This window comes from Drosophila sechellia, chromosome X (assembly GCF_004382195.2).
Source record: "Drosophila sechellia strain sech25 chromosome X, ASM438219v1, whole genome shotgun sequence".
Taxonomy (NCBI): Eukaryota; Metazoa; Arthropoda; class Insecta; order Diptera; family Drosophilidae; genus Drosophila; species Drosophila sechellia.
In genome coordinates, this window is record NC_045954.1 from 11,127,856 (window position 1) to 11,152,785 (window position 24,930).

Below are 24,930 nucleotides of genomic sequence, written 5' to 3' on the forward strand. Positions count from 1 at the left end.
AACACTGCAGTTGCAATAAGTGTGTATGTGTGTGTGTGGAGCATACATAATTCGCAGCATCCATTTTTTTTTATTTTTTGTGGGGGGGGGGGGGGGGTTAATTTGCAATAACGGGAATTTCGTTGCGGATGTGTGGTACTGGTATTAATAAGTTTACAATGCTCTCTCGCTCTTTCGTCCTCTCTCTTTTGCTCTCCCTCGCCGTCGCTCCGTCCCGCTTCCGCCTTTGTGCATACATTATGTGTGTATTATTTTATTGTAGTATCTGAGTTTTTCGTTATGTTTTTTTTTTGTATTTGTTCGTTTTGGCTAGTCTATAAATAACACGCACACCAAAACGGTCGAATAATTATGCTGTGACTGAATAATTAATGACCACCTCTATCTGCGACCCAGTTTTCCACCCGCCTCCCCGCCCCACACGCCGTTCGATTTTCTCCGATTTTCCTCCAGTTTTTGACATGCTCGCCACTCCGGTCCACCGAAAACAACTACAATTACAACCACGGGCGACATGTCAAGGTCAAAAATCCGCCAGGCGAACGTCAATCCGTAACGGTTAATATCTCGCTGCAATTGTGTGTCTCGAATGCGTGTGTGTGTGTGTGTGGAATTGAGTGTTTATTGCATATGCTCTCCTTTTTGCTGCATACTTTTCTGGGTTCGCGCCTGCAGCAGGTGAATGCGTGTGTGTGAGCATGTGTGCGTGTGTGAGTCCGTTGAAGTGCTTATGTGGCCTACAGTGAACGCTCACTAACAAGGAAACTCCTACATGCATAAAGTATAATAATTTCATATGATTAGATAAATTTTATTTTGATCTTAATTCGATCATTTTTCGACTTTGTCCAATTATTTAACATAATGTTCTTTTTCTATATTTGTACCATAAAATCCGCTGGGTCAGTGTTCACTGTACCACGCACACATGCCCGCTAAGTAGGACTCGCGGACCATAAAAATAGGCAATACAATCGTACACACACGAGCGTGTGTGAGAAAGTATGCATATCAATTATACGACGTGTGTGCGTCTGAAAAATAAAAAAAATAGTACTTCAGTAAACAATTAAAAATAGGAAACAAATGACGCACATAAATTAAACGTATAGAAATCCAACTCACTCACTAAATCAAACAGAGCGTAGTTACACCGCAAGAAAATGGGGCGTCAATTCAAAAATAACCTTGACATTAGGATAGAAATGTAGCGAAATAATAAAAGAATTCGAAAACCATAGATGCAGAACTTAAGTGTAGTATTATATTATTCCTTTTCATATAATATATGCACATATCCGTTTGATTATCAACGCGAAGTATCCATTTCATTTGTGTGTAGGCCAAAGTACGATTACGGCAAACTGCGGGCAGGATAATAATAATAATAACCATAATAACCGGTACGTAATTCCCAAAGGTGATTGAACCCCACAGCCATCGTGGTTGTTGCTGCTGTTGCTGTTATTATTATTATTATTATTCTCGTTGTTGTTGCTGTCTTTGCCGATGCGCGTTTCCTAGTTTCCAGTCGTTAGCTCAGGCTTTCCGCCTCTCCGCTGCCACTTCCTTGCACGCCCACTCCCCCTCACCGCCACCACTTCGTCCGACCTGCCGGGTTCGCTGTGTATTGACCCGTCTAGTTGTTCAATTGTTTTTTAAGTAATTCGCGTCACTGACGTCCACCACATTAATCAAAGTGCCTTTGCCCGATGTCTTTCCCTCTGGTAGAGAACCAAGAAGCCCGAGGATCCCGACTTCTGTCACTTCCTGTCAAAATAATGGACTTCCCGGCAGTTAGAATTGTCGGCTCGGACATTTCCCTGATATTTATGGCAATTTATTTAATAATTTCCAACAGTCAGTCATTTGTTGTCGAAGGAAATTGCATAGTTACGCACATTTCAACTGTTTTGAACTTTCAGATCTTCGTTCTCTTGAATATTTACCCCTTTTTATGACCAAGTTTCCAATACTGCAAGGTTTCAGATCATTCAAATGTTTATTTTATCGCTCATCGCTCACATAAACTTTATTATGATTTGGTTTCTTGTTAATTTCCAATGTCGGAGGACTACCCTAAGCGAATCTGAATTGTGTGTTTGGCTTATTTATGATATCTATAAACAAATTGGACAGAGAGCTTGTTGATATCGCTTGGTAGGGCAGTAGAGCGAAGTATTGCACATATTTGTTTGGAAATAATGGAAATATAAACATTTTCCCTTCAAGCAAATTCTCCTTATAGCACTCCAAAAGCAATATAATAAATTTGAACGAATATATACAATAACCCATTTCTTTGGCCAGATATTGACCAAAAAATGCTAAAGAGTCTGTAGTTATTCTTCTGAAAGGAGTAAGGGAAGCGTTTCAAGATAAATGATAGATGGGATGATAGATAGAAAGATGGAAAGATAGAATGATAGAAAGATAGATAGACAAAATGGAAGATTGAAATATAGAAAGTAGAATGGAAGAAAAATAGAAAGTAGAATGATAGAAAGATAGAAAGTTTCTATAGATAGAAACATAGAATGATTTAAAGATAGAATGTAGATTGATAGAAATATAGAAAGGTAGAAAGATAGCAACATAGAATGATAGAAAGGTAGACATATAGAAACATAGAGAGATAGATAGTTAGAAAGGTAGAAAAATATAAAGATATAAAGATAGAAATATAGATAGTTAGAATGGTAAAAAGATAGAAGGATAGAAAGATAGATGGTTAGAAAGATAGAAATATAGAAAGATATAAAGATAGATAGTTAGAAATATAGATAGTTAGAAAGTTAGAAAGATACGTGTCCATATAGCCCATCTGGTATCTGGCATGGCATCCGGTGTACGAGTATATGTGCTGGCACTAATTGTTGGTCCGGCGAGCGGCGCTCGAGAATCGCTCGGGATTCTCGGTCGGAACGAGAGAGAGAGAGATGGTGGCCAGCTGAGAGGATGGGTGAGAGGTGGAGAGGGGGCGAGAGGCATGCGATTGAGGGCCAAAAGCAGAGCACCGTTATTGCCTCAGTTGGACGTGTGTCTGTGTGCGGTGCGGGTGTGCGGAATTTCGGTCTTTCGACCTGGCCAATGTAACAAGTTATCAAGCCAAAGGCACTGCGATATTCGCAAAAGAAAAATCGCCTGAACTTTGACCGCCAACTATCAGCATTCACTGTATTCGATTCCCTTGTTATGCGTTCTTTTTTGTTAATTTTTTGTTTTTGTTTCGAGTGAAACTAGATCAACTGCACGGCAGAAATAAAAAACCATTTAGCTGAAATAGCAAAAAGCAGGCAGCCACTCACACAGACTGGCGAAAATATGTGAATAAAATCGGAATCAGCTCGACAATGGCGATCGCGAAACAAGCGGGCAGACGAGAATTTCGACATCGCCGCGACGCTTTTCAAGTTTTCTTATTTCCCAAATATGAGTGTCTGAAAAAAAAGTCAGCAACAGTGGTCAGTCGATAAGGGAAATCGGTGTTTTATAATATTATAGGAATATTTTTAGTGCGGCATCATAAATTAAATGATTTTGAAACATTATTCAAATATACCATATTTCTGAATATATTTCATTACTGCTAAAATTTTCATAAAAATATTTGGATATTGAAGAATATTTCCAAAGCTATTAATATTCGATCACAAAAAGAGAGTTACTACTGTACCCATTTTGTTGCAATCGGAAGCGCATTCAACTGCGCCCGTGTGTGTCTGCAATTTTCGTAATTTTTTTTGTTTTTATGATTATACAACAAAATGGGTTCCGTTGAGCAAAATCCAAAGGAGCCGTGTTCCTCAAACCTTCTCCACTTGTTTTCTTTCGACTTTCAGATGGTGAACGCAATATAGAATCAAATCAAGTGAACGAAAAGTAAGCAAATAAACGATGAGTTTTTTTTGTGTTGGTGTTGTTGTGTTGTGACGAGGAGAGTACGACATTTCGATGATAGTCGCATTGCAATATAAAGTGCAATATAAATGCTATAGAACCGATTGTGAACGAGGAGCCATTTAGATGTGAAATGTGAAAATCGCAAAGAAATCGACAGAAAACGCACACGTCAATGTAACCACAAAGCTGCCCCAAGAAAAAGAAAAGTAACATACATATATATAAAAAAAAAAGAATTAAAAAATAAACTAACAAACTGAAAGCGCAAAATTAAAAAAAAAAAAACAAATCTCGAACTTTGTTCGAAAGCCAAAGTATCTAACAAAATAATATTTGTACATAATACACCATCGAATAGTACGGATAGCATATATATATACAGATGTGCTGGCAGAACTAAAAGCAGGAGGACTCAAGGAAAAGCCAAAGCGATTTTCCCGCACATTTCCACTCGAAAGCGACTCCAGTAAATTCTCAAAATTGCGACCCACGCTTTTCCCAGTTCGGCGGCGTTGAACCACACTCAAAGCTGCTGCACCACCGCCATTTCCGCTGCCATTTCCACCAGCACCACCATAAATAGTAGCAGAAACACCGCTCACAGAATGCCAGTGAAAAAGCAAGGTAAGCGAAAAATTGCACTTTTATTCCACATTTATTCTGTTTTTTATTTTTTGTTCAAAATATCTGTCTTTGGCATCCATTCAATTGACCGCCTTATGAATGGTGGTCAGTGAAAATTGCTGTCAGTTTTAAGCAATTGAAAAAGTAGTTTACAACTTTATACATAAAAACAAAATGGTTTAAGACCACCTTCTAAGATCTCATTTTACGTAATTCTATGCATAACAAATTTGCAAAAATAACCTTAATTATTCTAAAATAAAGTTAAACCCTAGTAAAAGCTTTGCTAAACTGCATTGATTTGCTGGTGAAAGTTTTAGGCACCACATAGTATATAGAAAGTTGGCATTAGTTTTTCAATTGTAATTTTAGTAGATCATTTAACTTGCTCGGGCTGCGCAAAGTTTGCCTTCAAAGCTGTTTCCAATTACACACGAGATGGCACTTTTGGCCAAACAAACAATGTAGCCAACTGTGCCTTCAAAGCTCTAAAAAAATATAATAAAAAACCAGCTAAATTAATGCAGACAAAGAATTTTATTTGATTATGTCACATACAAATCATATTTGGGCAACTCAAATGGCCAACAGAAAAGATGAAATGAAATGGGGCGCGGGTTGGTAAAGGGGGCGGGGCTGAAAGAGGAGCAGACGAAAAATGGGAAAACCGGGGAAAAGCGCTGCCAGCAGCCTCGCAAATGGTCAGTGAAGGTCAACGTCGGCGTTTGACGCGTGCTGAGGACATCAAACTGCGGCCACAGATACAATGTTCATTTAGATACGAGTGTGTATAGTTTGGGTTGTGTGTGTGTGTGCTGTGTGTGTTTTGGGACCATAATGCGACTCGATTATAATAATAAATTATGTGTTTAATTTTTTGGCAAACGCAGCCCGAATGACAAGCCAGCGACGGTATGGCACTTGACCCCTGACCTCTCCGCAAGGGGACATCAAACTATGCGCAGCACACAACTTTTCACAGCTTGCGTATATATAGGTAATTCAACGTAGTTTCGTTGGAAAATGTTTGAAAAAATGTATATGCATGTGTTTTAACACCAAGGACTTTTGACACCTTGCGGGTTACAAACGGAATGAGTTATTCAGATTTTCAAGTTTAAGCATTTAGGATGGGGAATGTGAGGCACACACCTTTCATGGAAATAATGGGTTAATAACTGGCGTCCGACAAGCGGTGAAAAATGTTTAAAAAGCGTCAATCTTTATTGATTTATCGGCGGTATCAGCCACCAAACTATGACCATATAGAGCTCAAAAGTCTGGCCAGTTGAGTGCGGCACTTGGGCGCGAAGAGAGGTGTCTTCTTGGCTGGTCCTGGTAATGGATTCGGATACGGATTCGGAGCGGGAGAAGAGCAGCGATCCCAACGAGGGACTGCTCAGTAGCGATGACAAGACATTCCACGACGATGATGAGCCGGCGGAGGACTCCTCCCCGGCGGACGATGAGGAGGAGCCCGAGGAGGAGGAGTGCCTGCTGCCGCAGAAGAAGGCACAGATTCGTTGCGACCAAGACCAGCCACCTTTGGTGGTCTTGGTGCAACCGTCGGCGGAAGCCATAGAAGTGCCCGAAAAAATCGATGAAACCAATCCGGTGGCAGTAGCCACCAAAGCTAGCGATATGGATGGTGACTCGCAACTGGAGGCGGAACACCAAATGGAGACCGTAACCGAACCGGATTCCAAGCCTCCGAAGTGTCCAACATCCCTGCGCGATAGTGTCCGCGAGTCCGTTGAATGCTTCTATTCCGCCCAGGATCTCCTGGAGTACGGACACATGCTGTCCTCCACTTCGATGGTCCGAACACCGGATGTGGAGTCTGGCTACTTCGAGAAGTCCGAGAGCGATGCCTCGCGCGACGAGTGGGAGGGTCCGTTGTCGTCCTCCTCGGGCGCAGCCCGTTGTCGCATCCTGTCCGGCATTTCCGGACTTTCCGTCTCTTCGTCGAGTCGTCACAGTGCCGAGGGTTTGCGCATGGAACTGAGCCGATTTCGCACCATGATCGAGACTCTCGAGCGGGAAAGTCTAGAGAAATCGCAGTCGGAGCTGCAGTTGAAGGCCAAGAGCAAGCCGAAGCCAAAGCCCAAGCAGAGATCCCATGTTCAGGATGCGGCTGGGGAAAGTGGTTCGGAACAGGGTTCCGAGAGGGGCTTCTGGTCAACGATCTTCGGCCAGGCGGGTCTGGGGATCAGCCAAGATGAGGAGGAGCGCACTGCGGACATACAGAGTAGGCACTAATCAGTGGGGAAAATGGGCATAATCCCTTGGGTTTTTGGGTTGATTTCATAATAAAACAATCGAAGTTCAACCAGGCTATGATCATTTGTATTAACCATATTCTTTTCTGTATATTTCAGAAGCTCATCGGGCTCTCGAGCTGCTCGAGGACTACCACGCAAGACTTTCTGAGCCGCAGGATCGGGCGCTGCGTATTGCAATCGAACGCGTTATACGCATATTTAAATCTCGCTTGTTTCAAGCGCTGTTAGGTGAGTAATCGATAATGTATCGATAAAATCGATGAAAATGTCATATATAACTTACTTAGACGCTCAGAAGTGTTTGCCTTTAAAAATATATAAATAATTGGCTATATGAGTGCATTTTTGTGAAATACTTTATTATATATGTAGGTCACTGTGCTAAATAAGTTTTCCACAAGTTGGTTATGAGCAAGAGCCTTAACCAAGCTCATCATCATCGTCTATTGATTCTGAAACTTTAAACGCAAACAAAGTTGCGAACTTTGTGCCAAGATTGTTAGAAAGTAGTTGATGAGCCGGAATCCTTGAAAGATCCTTGAAAAGTAGTTCTTATCTGTGCAGTTGCCTATCGCCAATCGATTTTCTTATCCCTTCCCTCGCGCGGCAAATTATTTTCACTTGACAAGCAGTGAGCACAAAGCAGCAACAAAGGGAATTGCAGCAACAGCGACAGCAAAACGATAATATTGCATAGGATTTGGGTCAAACGGCCCAAGCAGCGCAGCAATGGAAACAGCAGGCGTCCCATAGTAATGCGGCTAATTCAGCTTGTTTTTTCTTTACCGACTCTGCTAACTCAAAAGGGTCGATAGACGGCCTGATTAGTGCTCCAGTTGCATCATGGAATGCATTTTGGTTGCAACTGGCGAAGGAGCCATTGATTTTCACTAACAACTTGTTGGTTTCCCTCATATTCTACCTATAGCCTGAAGCTTAAGATTAACCTACTATCACTATAAGTAAATACTTTCCTATTAAGAAAAGTCAATTTCCCTGCCATTGTTGCCGAATCCATTCTATATTCAAACAGTTTTTTAAGCCGTTCCCATTTATTGACACCTATTTGCCCAAGATTTGACAGCTTGTTTTCCTCACTTGACAGTTTTGTCTGGATTAGCTCTTAGCTACTTTTGGATTTTTGGCAGCACTGTTTGCTGTACACTTTTTTTTGCTCGCCCATCTCTTTTTAGTAACGTATCCGCCTCTCATCTCTCCCTGTCCATATGTCCATCCATTTCGAGACGGTCGGTTGGTCTGCAGTTGTCTGTTTTGTGGGGCTTGCCTGTTGTATAATTTGCAAAAGTTCTGCTCTACCGCCGCGCTCCATCTCTTTCTAGTCCCCGATGGCTCTCTCCCGTTCGCTACCCCTCTCGCTCTGTGACCCCGTCCCTTTCTATTGGACCCCTGGGTGCAAATTGTGTTGCCCGCTGTCAGTGGCAGTTGCATAATCCTTTTCGTTTCGTTTCGCTTGGGTCCTCTCCCTCTACCTCTTTCTACTCTTCCCATTGTTTTGGTTCTCCTTGTTCCTATTCCTCTTGTTCGGCGTATCCCGCTGGTGCTTCCTCTTCTCCCGTTACCGTTACAGTTTCAGTGGCTGCGCTTAGCGTGTCAGAAATGTTAAACGGCTAACAAGCACACACAAACTCAAATGCAAACAAGCCAAACACGTGACACGTTAGAAAACAGGAGCTTTTGTATGGCCAAAAACAAGGGTGGACCTTAATTCAAACACTCGCAGGGTCACACTTCGACAGAATATGATCAGTCAAGTCGTTTTGCTGGTTCAAAAGGAAAGCTAAACAAAATCAAGAAGATAGTTTTTCAAAGCGATGTCCTTACTTGATTTTTCTTATGATAGATATGATAACATGTATTACAATAAAAAGAGTTCACAGCCTTGAAATCAGCCCACAGTTAAGGTCCACCCAAGGGAATTTGAGGTGTGTGTGCGTGTGAAATAATTAACAAGGTATTAGCCGCATCCCAAACACCCGAAACGAATGAGTGTGTGTGTGTGTGTTCTGGGTATAGTATCAAACTTGAGGTTAGGTTCCAGTCTCTTTCCGTCTCTCTCACGCTTTTGTTCAACATATTTGCATTGAATCTGTTATGCTGTAATGACACTGAAAACATTTCAACTGCGTTTGAAAGCACTACTACTCAAAAATTGTTTGCTACTGTGCACCTGATAACACTGCGTATGAGTAATATCGTTTGAAACACTATGTTTGGGCATCCGAGTTTGGTTTTTCCATAGTTTTTGGATTGGTTCTCAGTGTTGCACAGGCACCACAATTGACACTCAAGTTGAAGCGAAGGATAGAGATAAGGATGCGCCAGGGGTTGTGTGGGACGGGGAGAGGGAGCAAAAGGTCATGAAGAGCCATGTGCGGGCGAAATCCCAATTTAATTGGCCTAGAATTGGAATCATCTGCAGCACACTTACATTTACATACATACACGTGTGTATGTATATGTAAACGAGTGAGATACAATTGCGGTTAAGCCAATAGAACCATCATACGTGAAATAAAATGTAACAAGCATTCGATATTCATTTTTAAATCTATACGCAGCTTACTATAGGTCAATTAGTTTCTAACTTTAAGTTATATTTATTAATTGCGATTGAAATCGCTGCTATTATTATACCCAACTATTGTAGATGATATATACATATGTATGCAAATATATTGTGGATACTTTTGAGGGGTCTTATCGATTTCCTGGAATTCCCCACAGCGAGATAAAGATAGAGAGAGATGGCGTAACCTGAAGTTTAGCATCTCTTTTTCATCGGCATTGGCATTCAGCTGAGGCCAGCTAAAAAATGTAGCCGCAATAAAAATTAAACAAACACAAATACCGAGGAAAACCATGCAGAACACAAATTGAAGGCGCACAAATAATGGAGGAAAAAAAATAACAATGCTTAAAAGGGCATTTTCGGGAAGCATTCCAAAGCATTCGATAACTCATTTTAAGTTCAAGTGGCCGAATCCATTGCATAACGTGTACAGTGGTCTCTCGATAAAATGCAGTCAATTCTTCTGTGAAAACTTACAAACTTTAAACAATTTCTTCTTTTTATATATGCTTAACTCATTTATTAATCGTAGCGAAACATATTTTTTTAGGTATCTGAAGCTTGTAAGAATGTTCGAAAACGTTTTCGAAAGTTTCGTAAGCTTGAATAATATTAGTTGGGTGTTATATTCAATATTCAGCTGTGTGAATTTGAAATATGTAGTTTCGAATTGCCTTGCCCAGCTCCCCAGGGAAACCTTTAGTTTCCCACTGAGCTGTACTTTATGTACACACATTTCAATGACTGCGCGTACTTTTCCATGCAATATTGGTGGCCCAGCAATGCCCCATGGAATTCCTTGCTCTCTCGCTCTCGTTCTATCCGACCAGCTGTCTCGCTCGCTCCTTTTGGGGCTGTCCTGTTTTGGGGCGCAGGAAATTAAATGGGCGCCATGGATTTCGTTTCAATTTAGCTTTTTTCTCTTTTTTTTTGCCCTAAAAAGTCGGATTTTTGTTTTCCCCCATTTGGGCCACTTGACTGCTGCTGAAGCGAAACATATTGGCAGCAGCATGTGGGTATATTGTGTGTGTCCGTATAAGCACTGCCACGCCTCCAACGCCCGTTCCCTTCCGCTGTCAGTGGCAGCGTCAGTTTGCATTGAAATGTATGCATTCGAGATGCATTCTGACAGTTTCTGATTTCCGCTTCCCGGGCAAAAGCTGCTCAATGCCTCAATGACACTGCACTAAGCCAACAATTAAAGCCCATTTCACACCGACGGACTGTGTGAATTTAAAGCTGGCTGTTTGGAGGATTAAATAATGCAAGATCTAAAAATACGATTTAAAAAATTAATTTATTTATGCATTGAAAAATGATTGAAAATATCTACTGATTTGTCTTCAATAAATGATAACATTTAATTGTTTTTTAACTTATGCATCAATTTAAACTATTTTTCCGTTTGGTTGTGGCATTTTTCTCAGTGTACCTTCGCACTACAAGTTAACTGCAGAATGCCAACAAAGTTTTCGATCCGTTTGTTTATTCGTTCGACTGCAGTTCAGTTGCTTGTTGTCGTTATTCAATGTGTTCAACATTATTAACCGCAGTGGCCCCTATTTTTTTATTTATTCCCTGTTTGTTTTCACAATCCAAGAATCCGTTCTGGTGTGAAGGAGTTTATCAAAATTAATTACTCGGCTCTCGCTTTCGGTTTTGAGCTTGTTTTTTCCCTTTCCGCTGAGTAGGCAAATTAAAGCAGTTCGATTCGGAAATATCGGAAATAACACACACAACAGCTTTAAAAGCGAGCGACTGAAAAAATAAACTGCCCATTTGAGTCGAGTTTCTTCTCGGAAGGAAATCATGTGTGAGGTAAGCAAATTTGTATTCCGATTAAATGACCAAATTTTCTAACTTGTTTTTTTTTCTTTCAGAATTGGACGCGAAAGATTTTAAGTAAAGACATATATTGGAAGAAACCTTTTTATCTACACGCCAAAAATTTCAGGATTTGAGAAAACGTGTCATCATTAACGAAAAATTAAGAAATATTTAGCAAAAAGATAGAAAGAGAAGAGCTAAAGTATTTGTATATTACAGTACAAGGCTATTAATATAATATGTTAAATTTATATATTTTTGATTGTAAAAATTTATGATATTCTCATGTAATTCTAAAACTATCGATGTTTTTTAAACAACAATAAAAAAATATTATATATTATATACTAAAATATTATAAAAATGTAGAATAGAAACAAGAATTGATTATATTTTAAATGTAGAATAGAAAACCTCCTTGTAGGCATATCTGTCCCACAGAAGTATACCATATTATATAAATATATTTATACATTTAAAAGTGAACAGTTTTTCTGAAAGTTTAATTAACATTGCTGTTTAACCATGATTGCTCCTTAAGCTAGAACAAAACTGCAAACAATATAAGAAAATAGTTTTAAGAATTATAATTATTATTATGTTATTTATTATGTATTTCCTTCAATTGCAGATATACAAGAATTCTATGAATTGACATTATTGGATGACTCGAAGAGCATACAACAAAAGACAGCGGAGACCTTGCAAATTGCAACCAAATGGGAAAAGGATGGCCAGGCAGTCAAAATAGCCGATGTGAGTAGGATCTGTAGGATCGTGGACTTTAAATTGCTTTATATATAGTATTTACAAATCCTGTGTTTGGGCTGAAAGTTAGTGCTTGGTAATACGTATACCCAACTAGTGAACTTATCTCCTGTTTACACCTTAGATCTCAGATCTTAGATTTTCATTTCAACACCATTAACTGTCATTTCGTGAAACATACTTGTGCTTCTGCCAAATTCATAGTTATGATTAATCATCCATTCATTCATATATTCTGTTTCTATTTTTTCATGATTAGTTAGTACCTTTTTCTGACATGAGTTTCTAGTTTTATATAGTGTTTATATTAATCTGTATTCTGACCTGTTCTTGAATCTAGATGGTTTTGTCGCTCCTTAAAATGTATTCTTTTTCTGTTTTGATCCCAAATTCAATTCCTTAGGAGTGCATTTTGTTTGATATATATATATATATATATATATATATATATATATATATATATATATATATATATATATATATATATATATATATATATATATATATCAAACAAAATGCACTCCTAAGGAATTGAATTTGGGATCAAAACAGAAAAAGAATACATTTTAAGGAGCGACAAAACCATCTATATATATATATATATATATATATATATATATATATATATATATATATATATATATATATATATATTGACCTGTTTCTCTTCAATTTTGATATACCCTTTATTAATCAGTACAATCTATTTAAACGAGTTTTTAGATACTTTGGTTCCTAAATTGTGCCACTTAGTATGCAATGATATGTTACTTTGTTCTTAGAGTTTTTTTTTTATTATTTGAGTTTCCTTTGAAACCCCTGATTATTTCTATATCCGCGCTCAAGTTCCGGGAGCATTTACTTCCGTTTCCGCCGTTGTTCGCATCTCACTCGATCTGCTCTACTCTATACTGTTCTCTGTTCTTCTCTTCTTCCACTCCACGCCTACAACAAATACTACAACTTATACTACTACTACTACTCTACTACTATACTACTATACTACTACTACTACTACTACTTACTATCCCCGAAAATCGCACAGTTTATCAAATCTTCAAACCTCAATCGCAATTGCGCCTATGAGTTTAACAACGACGCCTCATCCAATCAAACCAACCAATCAGCACTCAATCAGAATCAGATCGCGAATAATGTGAGTGCCCAAGCGCAGGCCGAGGCCCTCAGCAGAACATTTAAGAGTGAATTGGAAGAGATCTTGGTAAGAAACGCACAGCATACATCCCATTAAGATCATAAACATATGCCTAATATCCATCTGCCATAGTCACAAACTCTGGGAATCTAAGCAAACATAACCTATATAATTACCAAGTATAATTAACTGATTATTAGCTCACTGCTAGATGGGTATGAACTCTTATTGTTCTAAAAATCTCAGTTATGCAGGCTAATATCCTTCGTCCCATTTAAGTGGCGCCCCACTTGGCCCCGTGCATGCAGTTAATGAAAAAAAAAAAAAATCGAGAGCACAGGCATTAGGTGCCCCCATGGCTAATTGAAATCTCTTGAACATGTCCCGGGATCCGAGCACGTGGTGAGTGCTTGGAAATGGTCGGGAGTGGTGCTCAATCCTCGAGAGAGAGGCGGTTGAATGTCCTTACGCCCAGATGTCCCCTCGAATTGCTGCGACTTAAGTGGCGGTGACAACCTGGTGGGGCACTTGGAAATTAAATAGATATGTATGTACATATATGTGCGGGGACGCAATACCCCTTTAAGTGATACCCCTCTATAGGGTATCAGTTAAATAGGCCAAATAAACCAAGAACAACTATACAAGTTTGAGTTTCTTCAACCAAACATCATATGATTATAGTTAGAAATCAGCGAAATAGGCAAACTTTGGAAGGTAATCGCTAGTCGTATCCTTTTCGCTTCCGTTGGAGGTGATTGATGTCGCTATACTATACCTACACATTAAAAAAAAATATATAAACGAAAAAGGAAAGAAAAACTAGGAGCAGACACAAAGGCTCAGATTTCCAACCTTTCGCTTTCGCCTGCCGTCCCGCTCGCACCGCCTGCTGCCGTCCCACTTGCACCCACGGCCCGCTCGGCAATTTACTTTGTTTGTTGTCCTTTCGCGCCCGCATTGTTGTTGCCTTTTTGTTGTTTGTCGCCTGGGACATGCGTACTAAAAATCGGAGGGTCGTCAAGTCGTCGAGTCGTGAAATTCAGAAATCGTGAAATCGGAACGGCGAAATAGCGAAACGGCGCTGGTACACGTCACAAATCGGGCAACGGTAAACGATAGGCGCTAGACGAACGGTAAACTGTTGACGGCTACAGTGTGCACTCGCATATGAAACACCTTTTGTTTCATTATATATTTATATTGGTTATATATTTAAAAACATGGACTTTTGTTACATTTTCTTGTTAGCTTACATATATTATTTTGTGCAACTTTTCGTTTAGCGAGGCTTTACTGCATCGCTTCGATAAATCTGTCTTGGGTTTGAAGGATGCTGCCGGCAAATGTTTGTTATCAGTGCTAACCAATGAATGATTGCCCAAGGTTCTCATTACTTAGTTCTTTTGCCGCTCTCTCTGTTTTGTTGCCAAATTGTTGTATTATTTTTTTTTTTCATTTCTCACTTTTTTTTCTTGCCTTTTTATTTTATTTTTTTTTGTTTGGCCGTGCCGAGGCAGCGCCGCTGGCAGCGACGTCGACGGAGGCGGTAACACACGAACACACTCGGTTTTTGGCGAACGGACATAGACCCGTGGGTCTGGTGTGGTCTGGTGTGCGGTGGTATTCCTCTCGAGGGTGGTGCTGGGTGCTGGGCCATTCCGGGGGGTGGAGGGCACGCCGGTGGGTGGCGTATGGCGCAAAGGAAAAACAGCAGCGGCAAACGGAACGGCAAGGGCGGTAGTAACAGTCGTGCCGTTGACGCGTCGAGTCGCACAACAATTTTGCATAGCGGCGCGTGTCTGTCTGTCTGCCATCTCCAAGTGTGTGCGTGTGTGTGTGTTTAGGTGGTGTGCGTGTGTGGGTGCGGGCAATACCCTTTAACCCTCCAGACGCTGTTTAACCCTCGTTAAACGTGGGCAGGCACAAAAAAAAAAAAAAAACAAAATATAAACGTATAGCACCCACACTTTTGGTTCACAATTCGCATGGTTTTTGTTTGGCTTTTTTTTTAAGCAAAAACTTCAAATATTAATTAAAGATGTGTAAAATTTGTAGATTAGAGCATAATAAGGCTATTTAATGCGCAAATTGTATACATCAATTATAAATATTATACAATAAAAACGAAAGAAAACACACTGCGTATTCAACGTGCAACATATCTTAAAAACAGATATTAAAGTAGTTTATTTAATTTTTCCTTTTGTGTGAGCTCTATCGTGATCAAGTCAATATTTCTGTTTCTGTTGTTATCAGTCGCTGGCCGGCTAATATTTTTTCCCCAGTTTTCTTCGCGTTTCCCTGCCACATGCGTGTCCATCACTCATCGACTTTGGCGCCAAAAAACAAACATTTTACATAATTGTAAGACAGAATGTACACATCGAATGGGAAAAAAAACGAACAAGATACATAAAACAAGACCCAGTTTGGGGGCATTGCTAGGTGGCAGGTGAACAACGGGGCGGATGAGCAACATCAGGCATGATTCCAAATATTACGTATACGCCCCACGTGCCCAACAGCAATCGCTGACCAATTAAAAGCACCACCAGATGGCGCAAATTAAAAGTGACTAAACCCGCACAGCAGTTAATTGAGCCATTACTTTAATTAATCGCTGGAATTCGTAATAAATTCACAGCCATACGGTTGACACGTTTATGTTTAATGCGAAATTCCGTACAAAATTAATACGAATTTTCGATATTAAGTTTTCAGACCATAGACCATCTTGATGAACAAGTTGAATACATTTGCTTGAATATTTGCTCACTCAGCCCTTTCGGTTTCCTTGCTATTTTCCGACTTTTTTCGGTTTCTTTCACTGCCACTCGTCGAGTTTTTCATTCATGGCCGTCTGGCATTGGAAAACATGGTTAGAGCAACAAGAAAAACAACATAAATGAGACGAGCAATATATCAATCTATTTATTTTGGCAGCTCGCATCGCTTGCCGTTTCTTGCGTTTCTTTCAGGCCAAAAAGCGCTTTGGATTTTGATTTTCTGCTGCTAGTTTCGAGAGCATTTTCCCACAGCAGCTACTACAGAATCTTTCGAATTTAGAACATCCGCACATGAAAACACATGTTTCTTAGCTCCGACTGTAAACAAAAAGTGCTCGGCATTCGCTTTTTTGAACCTTGGCATACACTCTATAAAAATCTGAACGCCAAACGAAACTTTCTGCTCCAAAACTCAAAAGAAATGGTGAAAAATCATCTAGAGTTGCTGTTTTATATCTCAACATTGAAGATATCAAAACTAATGCAAACATAAATCATAAATAATACATTTTAAATGTAAATATTGATTCTGGCCAAGTGATCACAAATCAAATTTCCCTCAATGAAAACCAAATAAACAAGTTTCGCAGAAAATAAATGATTGTGATTAATGACTCATTTCAATCTTTGAAAATATTTAGCATTACCCAGCGGAATCAGTTAATTCCGATTAATAAATTGTGTGTATTGTTCTTTTAAATATTCACCTACCAAAAAGTTTTGCTTCGAAAAAGCTATCTTTTTATATGCTTTTCTTTCATTTGCGAGTGGCAAATATGGAAATCGCAAACAGATTTTTATCTGTCGCTGTCTGTGTGTGTGTGTGTAGCCGGTGGAAAACAAACAAAGACAACGAGGGTGCCGATTTCAATTCCAGTCGTTCCAGCTTTTCCGCTTTTCCGGCTGCTTGCACACAACTTGTTGCTATCGCAACTCTTCAGTGGCAAAGTGGGCATCCCATTGTACTGTTGATGTTGAGCACTTTACATGATTTCTTTCGATAAATTACAACACAAGATGATATAAAGAATAAATTAATAACAAAAAACCAAACAAGACGAATTGTGAATCCATACCATCATTTTTCAACACTCAGAAATTTACTTTTTAAGATAAAATGAAACGCACAAAGTGAAAAACTAAAAACCAACCAAATCCCACCGATTAAAAAAAAACAAGAGCTTTAAACTAAGACATATCGCTGGGGAAATTTGGACACTAATACACTGTGAAAAATGATCGACTGGGTGTCGATAGTGCGACATTCGAGGCGCCGCTTTTCCAATTATGTTGGTTCGCGGTCGCCGGTGCGAATGCGTCGACGTCGACGTCAATTGACGGCGCCGCCTCCCCAACAACAACAGCAGCAACACTACCATCAACAACAACAACAGGATCAACATCAATCCAGGGAGCGCCAGAAAAAGGATAAGGAAAAAGAAAAGGAGAAGGAAAGCGAGAAGGACAATGAATCGGGGGGTGGTATCGGTTCGCGATATGCCTGCTGTTGTGCCAACGTAAGTGGGGGAAGGTAGCGCCGAATCCTATCGATATACAAAAAGCGATTTACGATATTTACATATATCGATTTTTATGAACAGCCAATGTGCAAATGTAAGACTTTATAATATATACATAAGTTGGCGGAATGGTCTTATCATGAGAAAAGGCTAGGAATGTGGCAATTAAGAATAACATCGATATCGAACGCTTGTTCGATACACTGAACGATTATTTTTATATTCTTACTGATCGCTCTTCATTTGGGTTTCTTTCGCAGAATCAGCGCATGCGCATCGAATCGGACACGGAAAATGCCAAGGAGCCAATTGCCGAGCAGCAGCAAAAGCAGCAGCAGGCGCAGCAGCGCAGTTCCCGCTCCCCGCAGCAGCAGAATCCGCAGCAGCAGGGATCCAAATCCAGGAGCGGGTCCCAGACTGTAAGTTCCTGCAATTTAATGATATGCGCCAACAGCCTCAGCTGAAAATTAGCCACAGATACAGATACAGTCACTCACACAGACATACCCAAACGCACACCAGCGCAAGCGAGTCCTCGTGAGCCTCCATCCACATCAGCACCAACATCCACATCAACATCAAAGCCAAATTCAACACCAACACCATTACCAACTTCGCCATAACAACGGCATTCAAGCCAAAATGGTTAAGCGCGCCTTTGAGTCCACCTAGTTTTCCCCGCCATTTTCTCGGTGTGGAAAAGTCCTCGAGGGCAGAGCAACCAGCTCGCGGAAAAGCCAAGGAGGTGGAAAACAGCTGGCTTTGTAATTAGCCCCCTGCTCAAAGAATTCATTAGTTCGCAGTTTCGAGGCTGCTCCCATTTGCACTTCATTTGGGGTCTTCACAAATGAATCAAACAAATTAATTAATTTTCCGGAGGCTTTGATTAAATTGCTCAACATTACTCATTTAACTCATAAGGTTGAAAATTTCGTTATTGCTACATTTTGTGTGTGTACATTGATTAGTTAAAAAACGACGCAACCACAGTTTATCTCTTAAAGTTTATCGCTAAGTTAAGCTAAATTTAAACCGTCTTATTCATATTGTTTAATATATGAGGAGACCAAAATGAGGACAAAGATAGCCACCTTCCACTAACATTCAGTATGATAAATACATTGCTCTAGTTTTTTGGTATGGAATCGAGTCAAAGACCGGATTAAGTGCCATATTCAGACAACAGATGGAATTTGAATTCGATTTTTCAAGTTGCATGTTACACTGCAACGTGGGCGGCAACGCCCACAATTTTAAATCGCCAATAGTGAGGCCAGTGTAATTGGGAGCACGCCAGTGTATTTATCCGCCTTTTTGCCCATTTTCCTGCCTTTATAACGAATCGTTTCTTACTTAAGACGCTTAAGGCGCTCGGCCTTCTCGCTTTTGTGGGCCAAGCGTCGCCCATTTCCGTTTCCGGTGCGCTGTTGTTGTTGCTCGTTGTAGCTAAACTGGCCAGAAGGGAAATGTACATATAGCAACGAGAACGGGAAAACTGCCAACGGGCGTAACACATTTTCTTTATATTAAAGCTAACGATGTTTATACTAAGTTTTTAGTGCACGATTTTGTTTGATTAGTGTTTACCAGCGAATAGGGTACTTTGTAAAACACATTAAATCAAGCTTATATATATAATTTTAGCTTAAGTTTCGTGCATGTTTTGGTTATGATTAATGTTTTAAGTTGCCAAATTAAATTTGATTTTGATTTAAGAAACATACCATGTGAACCCCATTTAAAAATATACATACATTTTGCGCTTCTAATTTGACTTGTTTGTTCGTATTTATTGCCTTGATGATTTATGGTTTGTATTGATTTTTATTTTAAGTTTTGAACATGATTATTTTCGCAGGCTGAAAATGTAATATTTTAAAAACTGTTATATTTTCGGAATGCTTAGCGTTGACACAAACCATTCTACAAAACAAAATCAGAATTCCATTATCGCTTCTGCTTTTTTAATAATGATTACAATATTGACTCGATTGAAATGCGCCAAATTATTGCGCACCATAAAAACAGTTGATCATATTTTAAAAACAACTTTAAAAATGTATAATTAAGTGAATAGATAACTAGTATTTTTTGGTATAACTGAACGATCACTATGTGGTCACTCTGTTGCCAATCGATAGGCCGAGCTAGCTGCAAAAATCGATTCTAATAGTTGGGTGTGTTGTTTTCGTCGCGTTCGGTTGCTCGCTTTATTTTTTGTTTGTTTATTTTGTTTTGTGCATTGGAAATGTGAATACAAGTAATTAAAAACGAATGAATTGTTTATGAGTCATTGGCATTGCAATACAGTCGGCGGTGACATATTACCGGAGTGTGGGAAAGGGAGCGAGCATTGCCAGCGCAAGCGATAACGATAGCCCGCCGCCTATCGATCGATACGGAGGGGGAAAAATGCCAGCAAAACAAGGAGACAGAGAGAGAGAGTGTGAGAGAATCTAAGTCGGTATACCGAAAAAAAAAACTCGCTCTCCCTCTCTCGCACACTCTGTGTGCGTACGTACGTGCGTGTGTGTGTGTGCGTGCTCCGTGTGTTGTGTTTGTTGTTTCGGTGGCGGCGGTGGCAGCGGCCTCTTTTCAGTTTCCCGATCGCTAAAACACAAACAACACGCTCGTGCGTGCGATTTAAATATATAGATGTTTCAAAAGTCAACCTCTCTGTTCGCAATTGTGTGCATTTTCGTTTGTCTAGTGCAAAAAGTTGGATAATCACAGGCGGCAAATAAAATAGTAACGAATCGAGTTCAAGAAGAAGAAGAAGAGAAGAGGAAGCAGAGACAGCAGCGCCGGCATTTGTCCGTGTGTTGTTGTTGTTGTTTGTGCGCGGCTGTAACTTTAACCCTCGAACGCCATAAGAATAAAAAACCAAGTATAACAATAAGTTATAAAATCAATTAAACAAAAGCCGCTGCGATATGACAACGAGGAAAAAGAAGCGCGACGGCGGCGGTAGCGGCGGCGGATTCATCAAGAAAGTTTCGTCGCTCTTCAATCTGGATTCGGTAAAAATCGGTCTTACTATATCCATTATCATTTCTACACACATATACAAATAGTATGTATGTATGTAGATATATAGCCAGCAAGCAAAATATCTGTTGGATATATGTAGAAAAAGCTGGGCATCTGCGATCTATACATATAGTGCGCGATGATTCCATGGTTTATGGTACCCTCTACGCGTCGTGGGGTATGCTGAATTCGTTGAGGAGTATGTAACAGGTGGAAGAATATATATATATTTTTGATCAGGATCACTAGCCAAGTAAATCTGACCAAAAAAGCTGTTTTACATTCAATCTATCTAGAGCTTCACTATCTGAGTAAAAGGTATCTAATAGTCGCGAGACTATATAGGGACTATAGTGTTCATTCTTGTTTTCAAATCAAATTCGCAGTCGGACTGAAAGCTTGCCGATTTTCCTCCATTCAATAGCGATACACAAGTGTTCGGACAGCTGTGGGCACGCTTTTAGTGGCAAATTTACTTCAATTATTTTAGTATTTGTTTACGCAGCTTCTAGGATTTGTTTAAGAATTGTTAAACCATTTAAGAATGGTTTTAATTTATGTGCAAATTGTATAACAGTTGTAAATTCAATTGTGCAAAAAGTTTTTTATAACGACTATATAATTCCTATTGGTTGCTTTTACATTTTTTTTTTACGCAACTTTGAATAAGTTTTATATTTTTGCCCACCACTGTGCGCACACTCACACAGTTAGGTGCGTTGTCAACATTTTAGCGTCTTTGCATTGCCTTCGCAGAAAAAAAGTACAAGAAAGAAAACAGACTTTCCTTCGTCTCTTTCTAATGCTCCGATCAACGGTTCTTCTCTTGTTGGATTTGTTATTGTTCTCACCACTCTTTTTGTTGTTGTTGTTGCTGCTGCTGCCCTTAATATTCCGCACAGGCGTTCTTGTTGTTGTTGTCCCCAATTCGATGTTCCATCTCGCTCGCTCTTCTAATTTTTGACAGAAACCGTTTTATTTTCGTAAATTCTACCACCCACAAAAACAAAGGAATTTACAGTGGAAACTGGCTAAATAAGAAGGCTGCATAGGTTGGAAAAATAAATTCCAGAGTTGAGCAAGTTTAATAGCAGATCATTTGATCACTTCTAACTGTTATTATAAATAAGACTATTTTCCCGAATATGCACTTTTAAATCAAAGGTGGTTTTCCCTGTGGATCCAGTATATATATATCTCACCCGATTTTTCCGCAAAAACTTATAAACACATCACGCGTCTGTCGGCTGCAATAACAACAGCAACAACAACAAATGAACGCGAAGGACAAGTTTACACATTGAACCATAATTTTAGTACCACCCACCGCTCCCCGTGTGGCCGGAATAATACAATATTGGAATATGGCTTTGGATTTCCGTTTCGGTTTCGTTTCCCTCGCAGGTGTTTCGACCACGATCCGTTGTCACGTCCGATCGCATACAGTAAACCCCTGGGCATTTTGCCAACATTTCTATACTCGATTTGATCAATGAAGTGCAACGCAGCTTGACGCATTCAAATTTCTCACTGGCCGTGGATTATTTGCGGATTATTAATCAGCTATGTATGTACATATGCATACATATATGGTTATGCTATAATCTTTGCTTTTATGTGGCATAGGTATCACTGGTCTATACTATTTTATGTCCATATCCATATATACAGAGGTGGTCAAAAGTATTTTCACTTTTCACATTTCACTCAAATGCACTTTGTGAAAATAATTTTGACCACCTCTGTAGATTTGACTTCTTTCCACGGATTTCTCACGCATTTCTCCTGTGACTCATGTTTGTTTATCGTTAGCAATTGGGTCTCTGGTTTTTCTGGCCTTTATGATCTGTTTGCTGCTAACTAAAAATACTGCAAATTATGAGCTATACATTTTTATGATCACATACATATTTGAAATGTGTTCTTATTTTTTGGCATTGCAGTAATCTGCCCTGAACATGACTAGGTACTATTATTAACTATTATTCCCATTATTCCGTTTAGACCTTGAAAAGCTCGTTTAGAATTTTCCACTAGTGCATTGCATTGCCTATTAGATTTCACTTTTACCACTTTGCATGCAACGCGAGTAATCGAATAGGCACTTAAATAGACTATAATTTAATGATTCATTTGATTTAAACGTTTGTGCTTACGACACTATGGCATCTCTATTCCTTAAGTAACGAAATTCCATGTGCAGTTGGAATTCTTCTTCGGTTTTCTTACAATGGCTTAAGAATTTTATCGTCTGCGGTTCGGTTTTCCGCATTTTCAGTGTGCTTGTGGTCCCAAGCATATGTTTATCATAGATAAGATAAGCGCTCCATATAGTATGTGATATGATTTGGCTTTAGTGCCAGCTACTAATTTCAAGGGTGTGCAACTTTACAAAAAAAACAAGGTCTACGAAAAAAAAGTGTAGAAGTAGGAGAAAAAAACCGATTGTAGCTCGTTGGCCCCGTTAATATAGCGTGCTGTTGTTGAGGTTTTTTTTCTTTGGGTTTTTTGTTGATTTTTTTTTGCTTGGAGCTTAGTTGGCTCAAAGTCTTGTGTGTGTGTTTGTCCCAACACGCCCATGGCGCCCCCTTCCCGCCCGCCGCATTCCTACCCCACCGAATTAAGTGAGTTCCGATTGTTAACTTTATGATGTAATTTTTCTTCTTTTATAATTCTTTTTGGGTTGGAAAAAGTGTAACCAGAGTTGTCAGCGGAAGCAGGAGCGGCACGAACCTGTTAGCCCAAGTGGCCGCGTACAGTGTTTGCCCGCTAATGGGTTTCTCGCAGATGTAACACGTCTTTAGCTGTAATTACAGACATTAAGCTACATGAAATGTGAATGGGTTAGCGTTAATCTGTTGGCATTTTATGTTCCCTTCAGTTACACTATGAGTTCTAAAGAGATTTTTCAACTATTTTACATATGTTTAATCTTATCATAATCGTTAATTGTAATCAGAAGCGAAAGAAATCGCCTGTAGCGACGCACCACTGTAGCTGCAGCACGAAGTATCCTCCAGCGATTAACCCAAAGAGCATATATTAATATTTTTAGCCCGCCTGCTTAGGCTCCCTAGGCGTATACTTGACTTGACCCACTCCCAGGGTTAATTGGCAATTTTTCGCTAGACAAGAGCGTCCGATATGGGAATTTATGGGTGGGGCTGCGGCGGGTTAAGTGGGTGGAGGAGGGTTGGAGCGACGCCCACTTTTGCAGTGCATAATGTACAGCTTCTTGGGGTTAATGTTGCTGTCGTCGCCGCTTGATGAATTCATTTACACTGGCCTGCTAATCAATTGAACTCGTTTAACGATGCCGCAACCCCCTCCCCCCCGCCCCTTAACCCACTAAGATCGCTGCGAGTTGTGCAAGCTGTGGTTTTTGTTGCCATTTTTAGCGCACAGTTGTTGCTTTTCATCCATTTGTTGTTTGTTTTTTTATATTTATTTTTTTTTGGTCGCCTGTTAATTGCAACGAGAGTTTTGGCTGCACGGCCCAGTTAATTCAAGATATTTCGAGACTCCAATGCCATTGACACCGATTCGCCGCCATCTCCGGCGAGGGTGCGGCCGTGGGGGCTTTGTAGGGTTAATACCGTATGCTAATGAGTCACCGAACCAATTGGGCATCCTCTCTAAACGTTTCTCTTTCACTTTCATCACCTTCTACAGCTCCATAAGGCATCGTCCACAAAGGTAAGCCACACAACAGACGGATCCAAAACGAGATTAGAACCTTAACCCACCTGTTGCCATTTTCGAATTCAACTTCATATTGCAAAAATATAAAGATAGTTTAAACTTGTTATTGGTTTTTTTGTAAATGTATATAAGATTTAATTTAAAAGATCCCATGTTTATAAATAGCTAATCATCATATATGTATTTCCTCCCAACTTCATGCAATATGTAGTAAAATCGAAAATGGAAACGGGCCAAAAAATCAACGTTGTTTGTCGTCGTCTTAACTGCATTTGCATTCAATTGTGTGATCGTCTCCGTTCATGTTGTTTTATGTATTCGCCGCCTAACTGAATTATCCATGCAATGACATCACAAGTCGCTGAAAAGCTGAGAAGCGCATATTCTTGAAATTAGCTCGAAAGAATGTTTTTCGGGGCGTATTTCTAGATATTTCGAGCAATAACCAAGCAATTTACAACTGAAACAAGTGAATCGCTTGCTGCATTTGTTTTAAAGAAAGTGACTTAACGAAGCACCCATGTAAATATGTAATTACTCTCAAAAAATGCATACCTATTACCCACCCAAATATGTAAGATCATATGTATACAGTCTTGGAAAAAGTTCGATACGATCAACATTTTAGATTTTATTATGAAATAACTTAAACAATGGTTTACATTCATAAATTCCATAAATGTTTGGAGCGTAAATCAACTTTCATATGATTATTTTATGCATAAACATAAAACATTTT

The 24,930-nt window shown here is 39.6% G+C and overlaps 1 protein-coding gene across 35 annotated transcripts in view; it reads left to right on the forward strand.

Moving 5' to 3' along the window:
- The window catches only part of LOC6617665 (disks large 1 tumor suppressor protein), a 36,732-nt gene that overhangs the window by 513 nt on the left and 11,289 nt on the right, over positions 1-24,930 (forward strand). For 4 of the 35 annotated variants that reach the window (XM_032725773.1, XM_032725777.1, XM_032725779.1 and 1 more), the window contains exons 1-6: positions 5,848-6,775; positions 6,906-7,037; positions 11,858-11,982; positions 13,040-13,216; positions 17,720-17,878; positions 24,162-24,185. In XM_032725773.1, the coding sequence (XP_032581664.1) occupies positions 5,869-6,775; positions 6,906-7,037; positions 11,858-11,982; positions 13,040-13,216; positions 17,720-17,878; positions 24,162-24,185 (1,524 nt within the window). In that variant the 5' untranslated portion in view covers positions 5,848-5,868. Of the gene's footprint in view, positions 1-3,021; positions 3,465-3,842; positions 4,528-5,814; positions 6,776-6,905; positions 7,038-11,193; positions 11,218-11,279; positions 11,302-11,857; positions 11,983-13,039; positions 13,217-17,092; positions 17,457-17,719; positions 17,879-17,936; positions 19,223-19,614; positions 19,720-20,008; positions 20,480-24,161; positions 24,186-24,930 lie in introns of those variants that run through there. The other 31 variants (XM_032725792.1, XM_032725795.1, XM_032725798.1 and 28 more) reach the window with 24 other exon arrangements.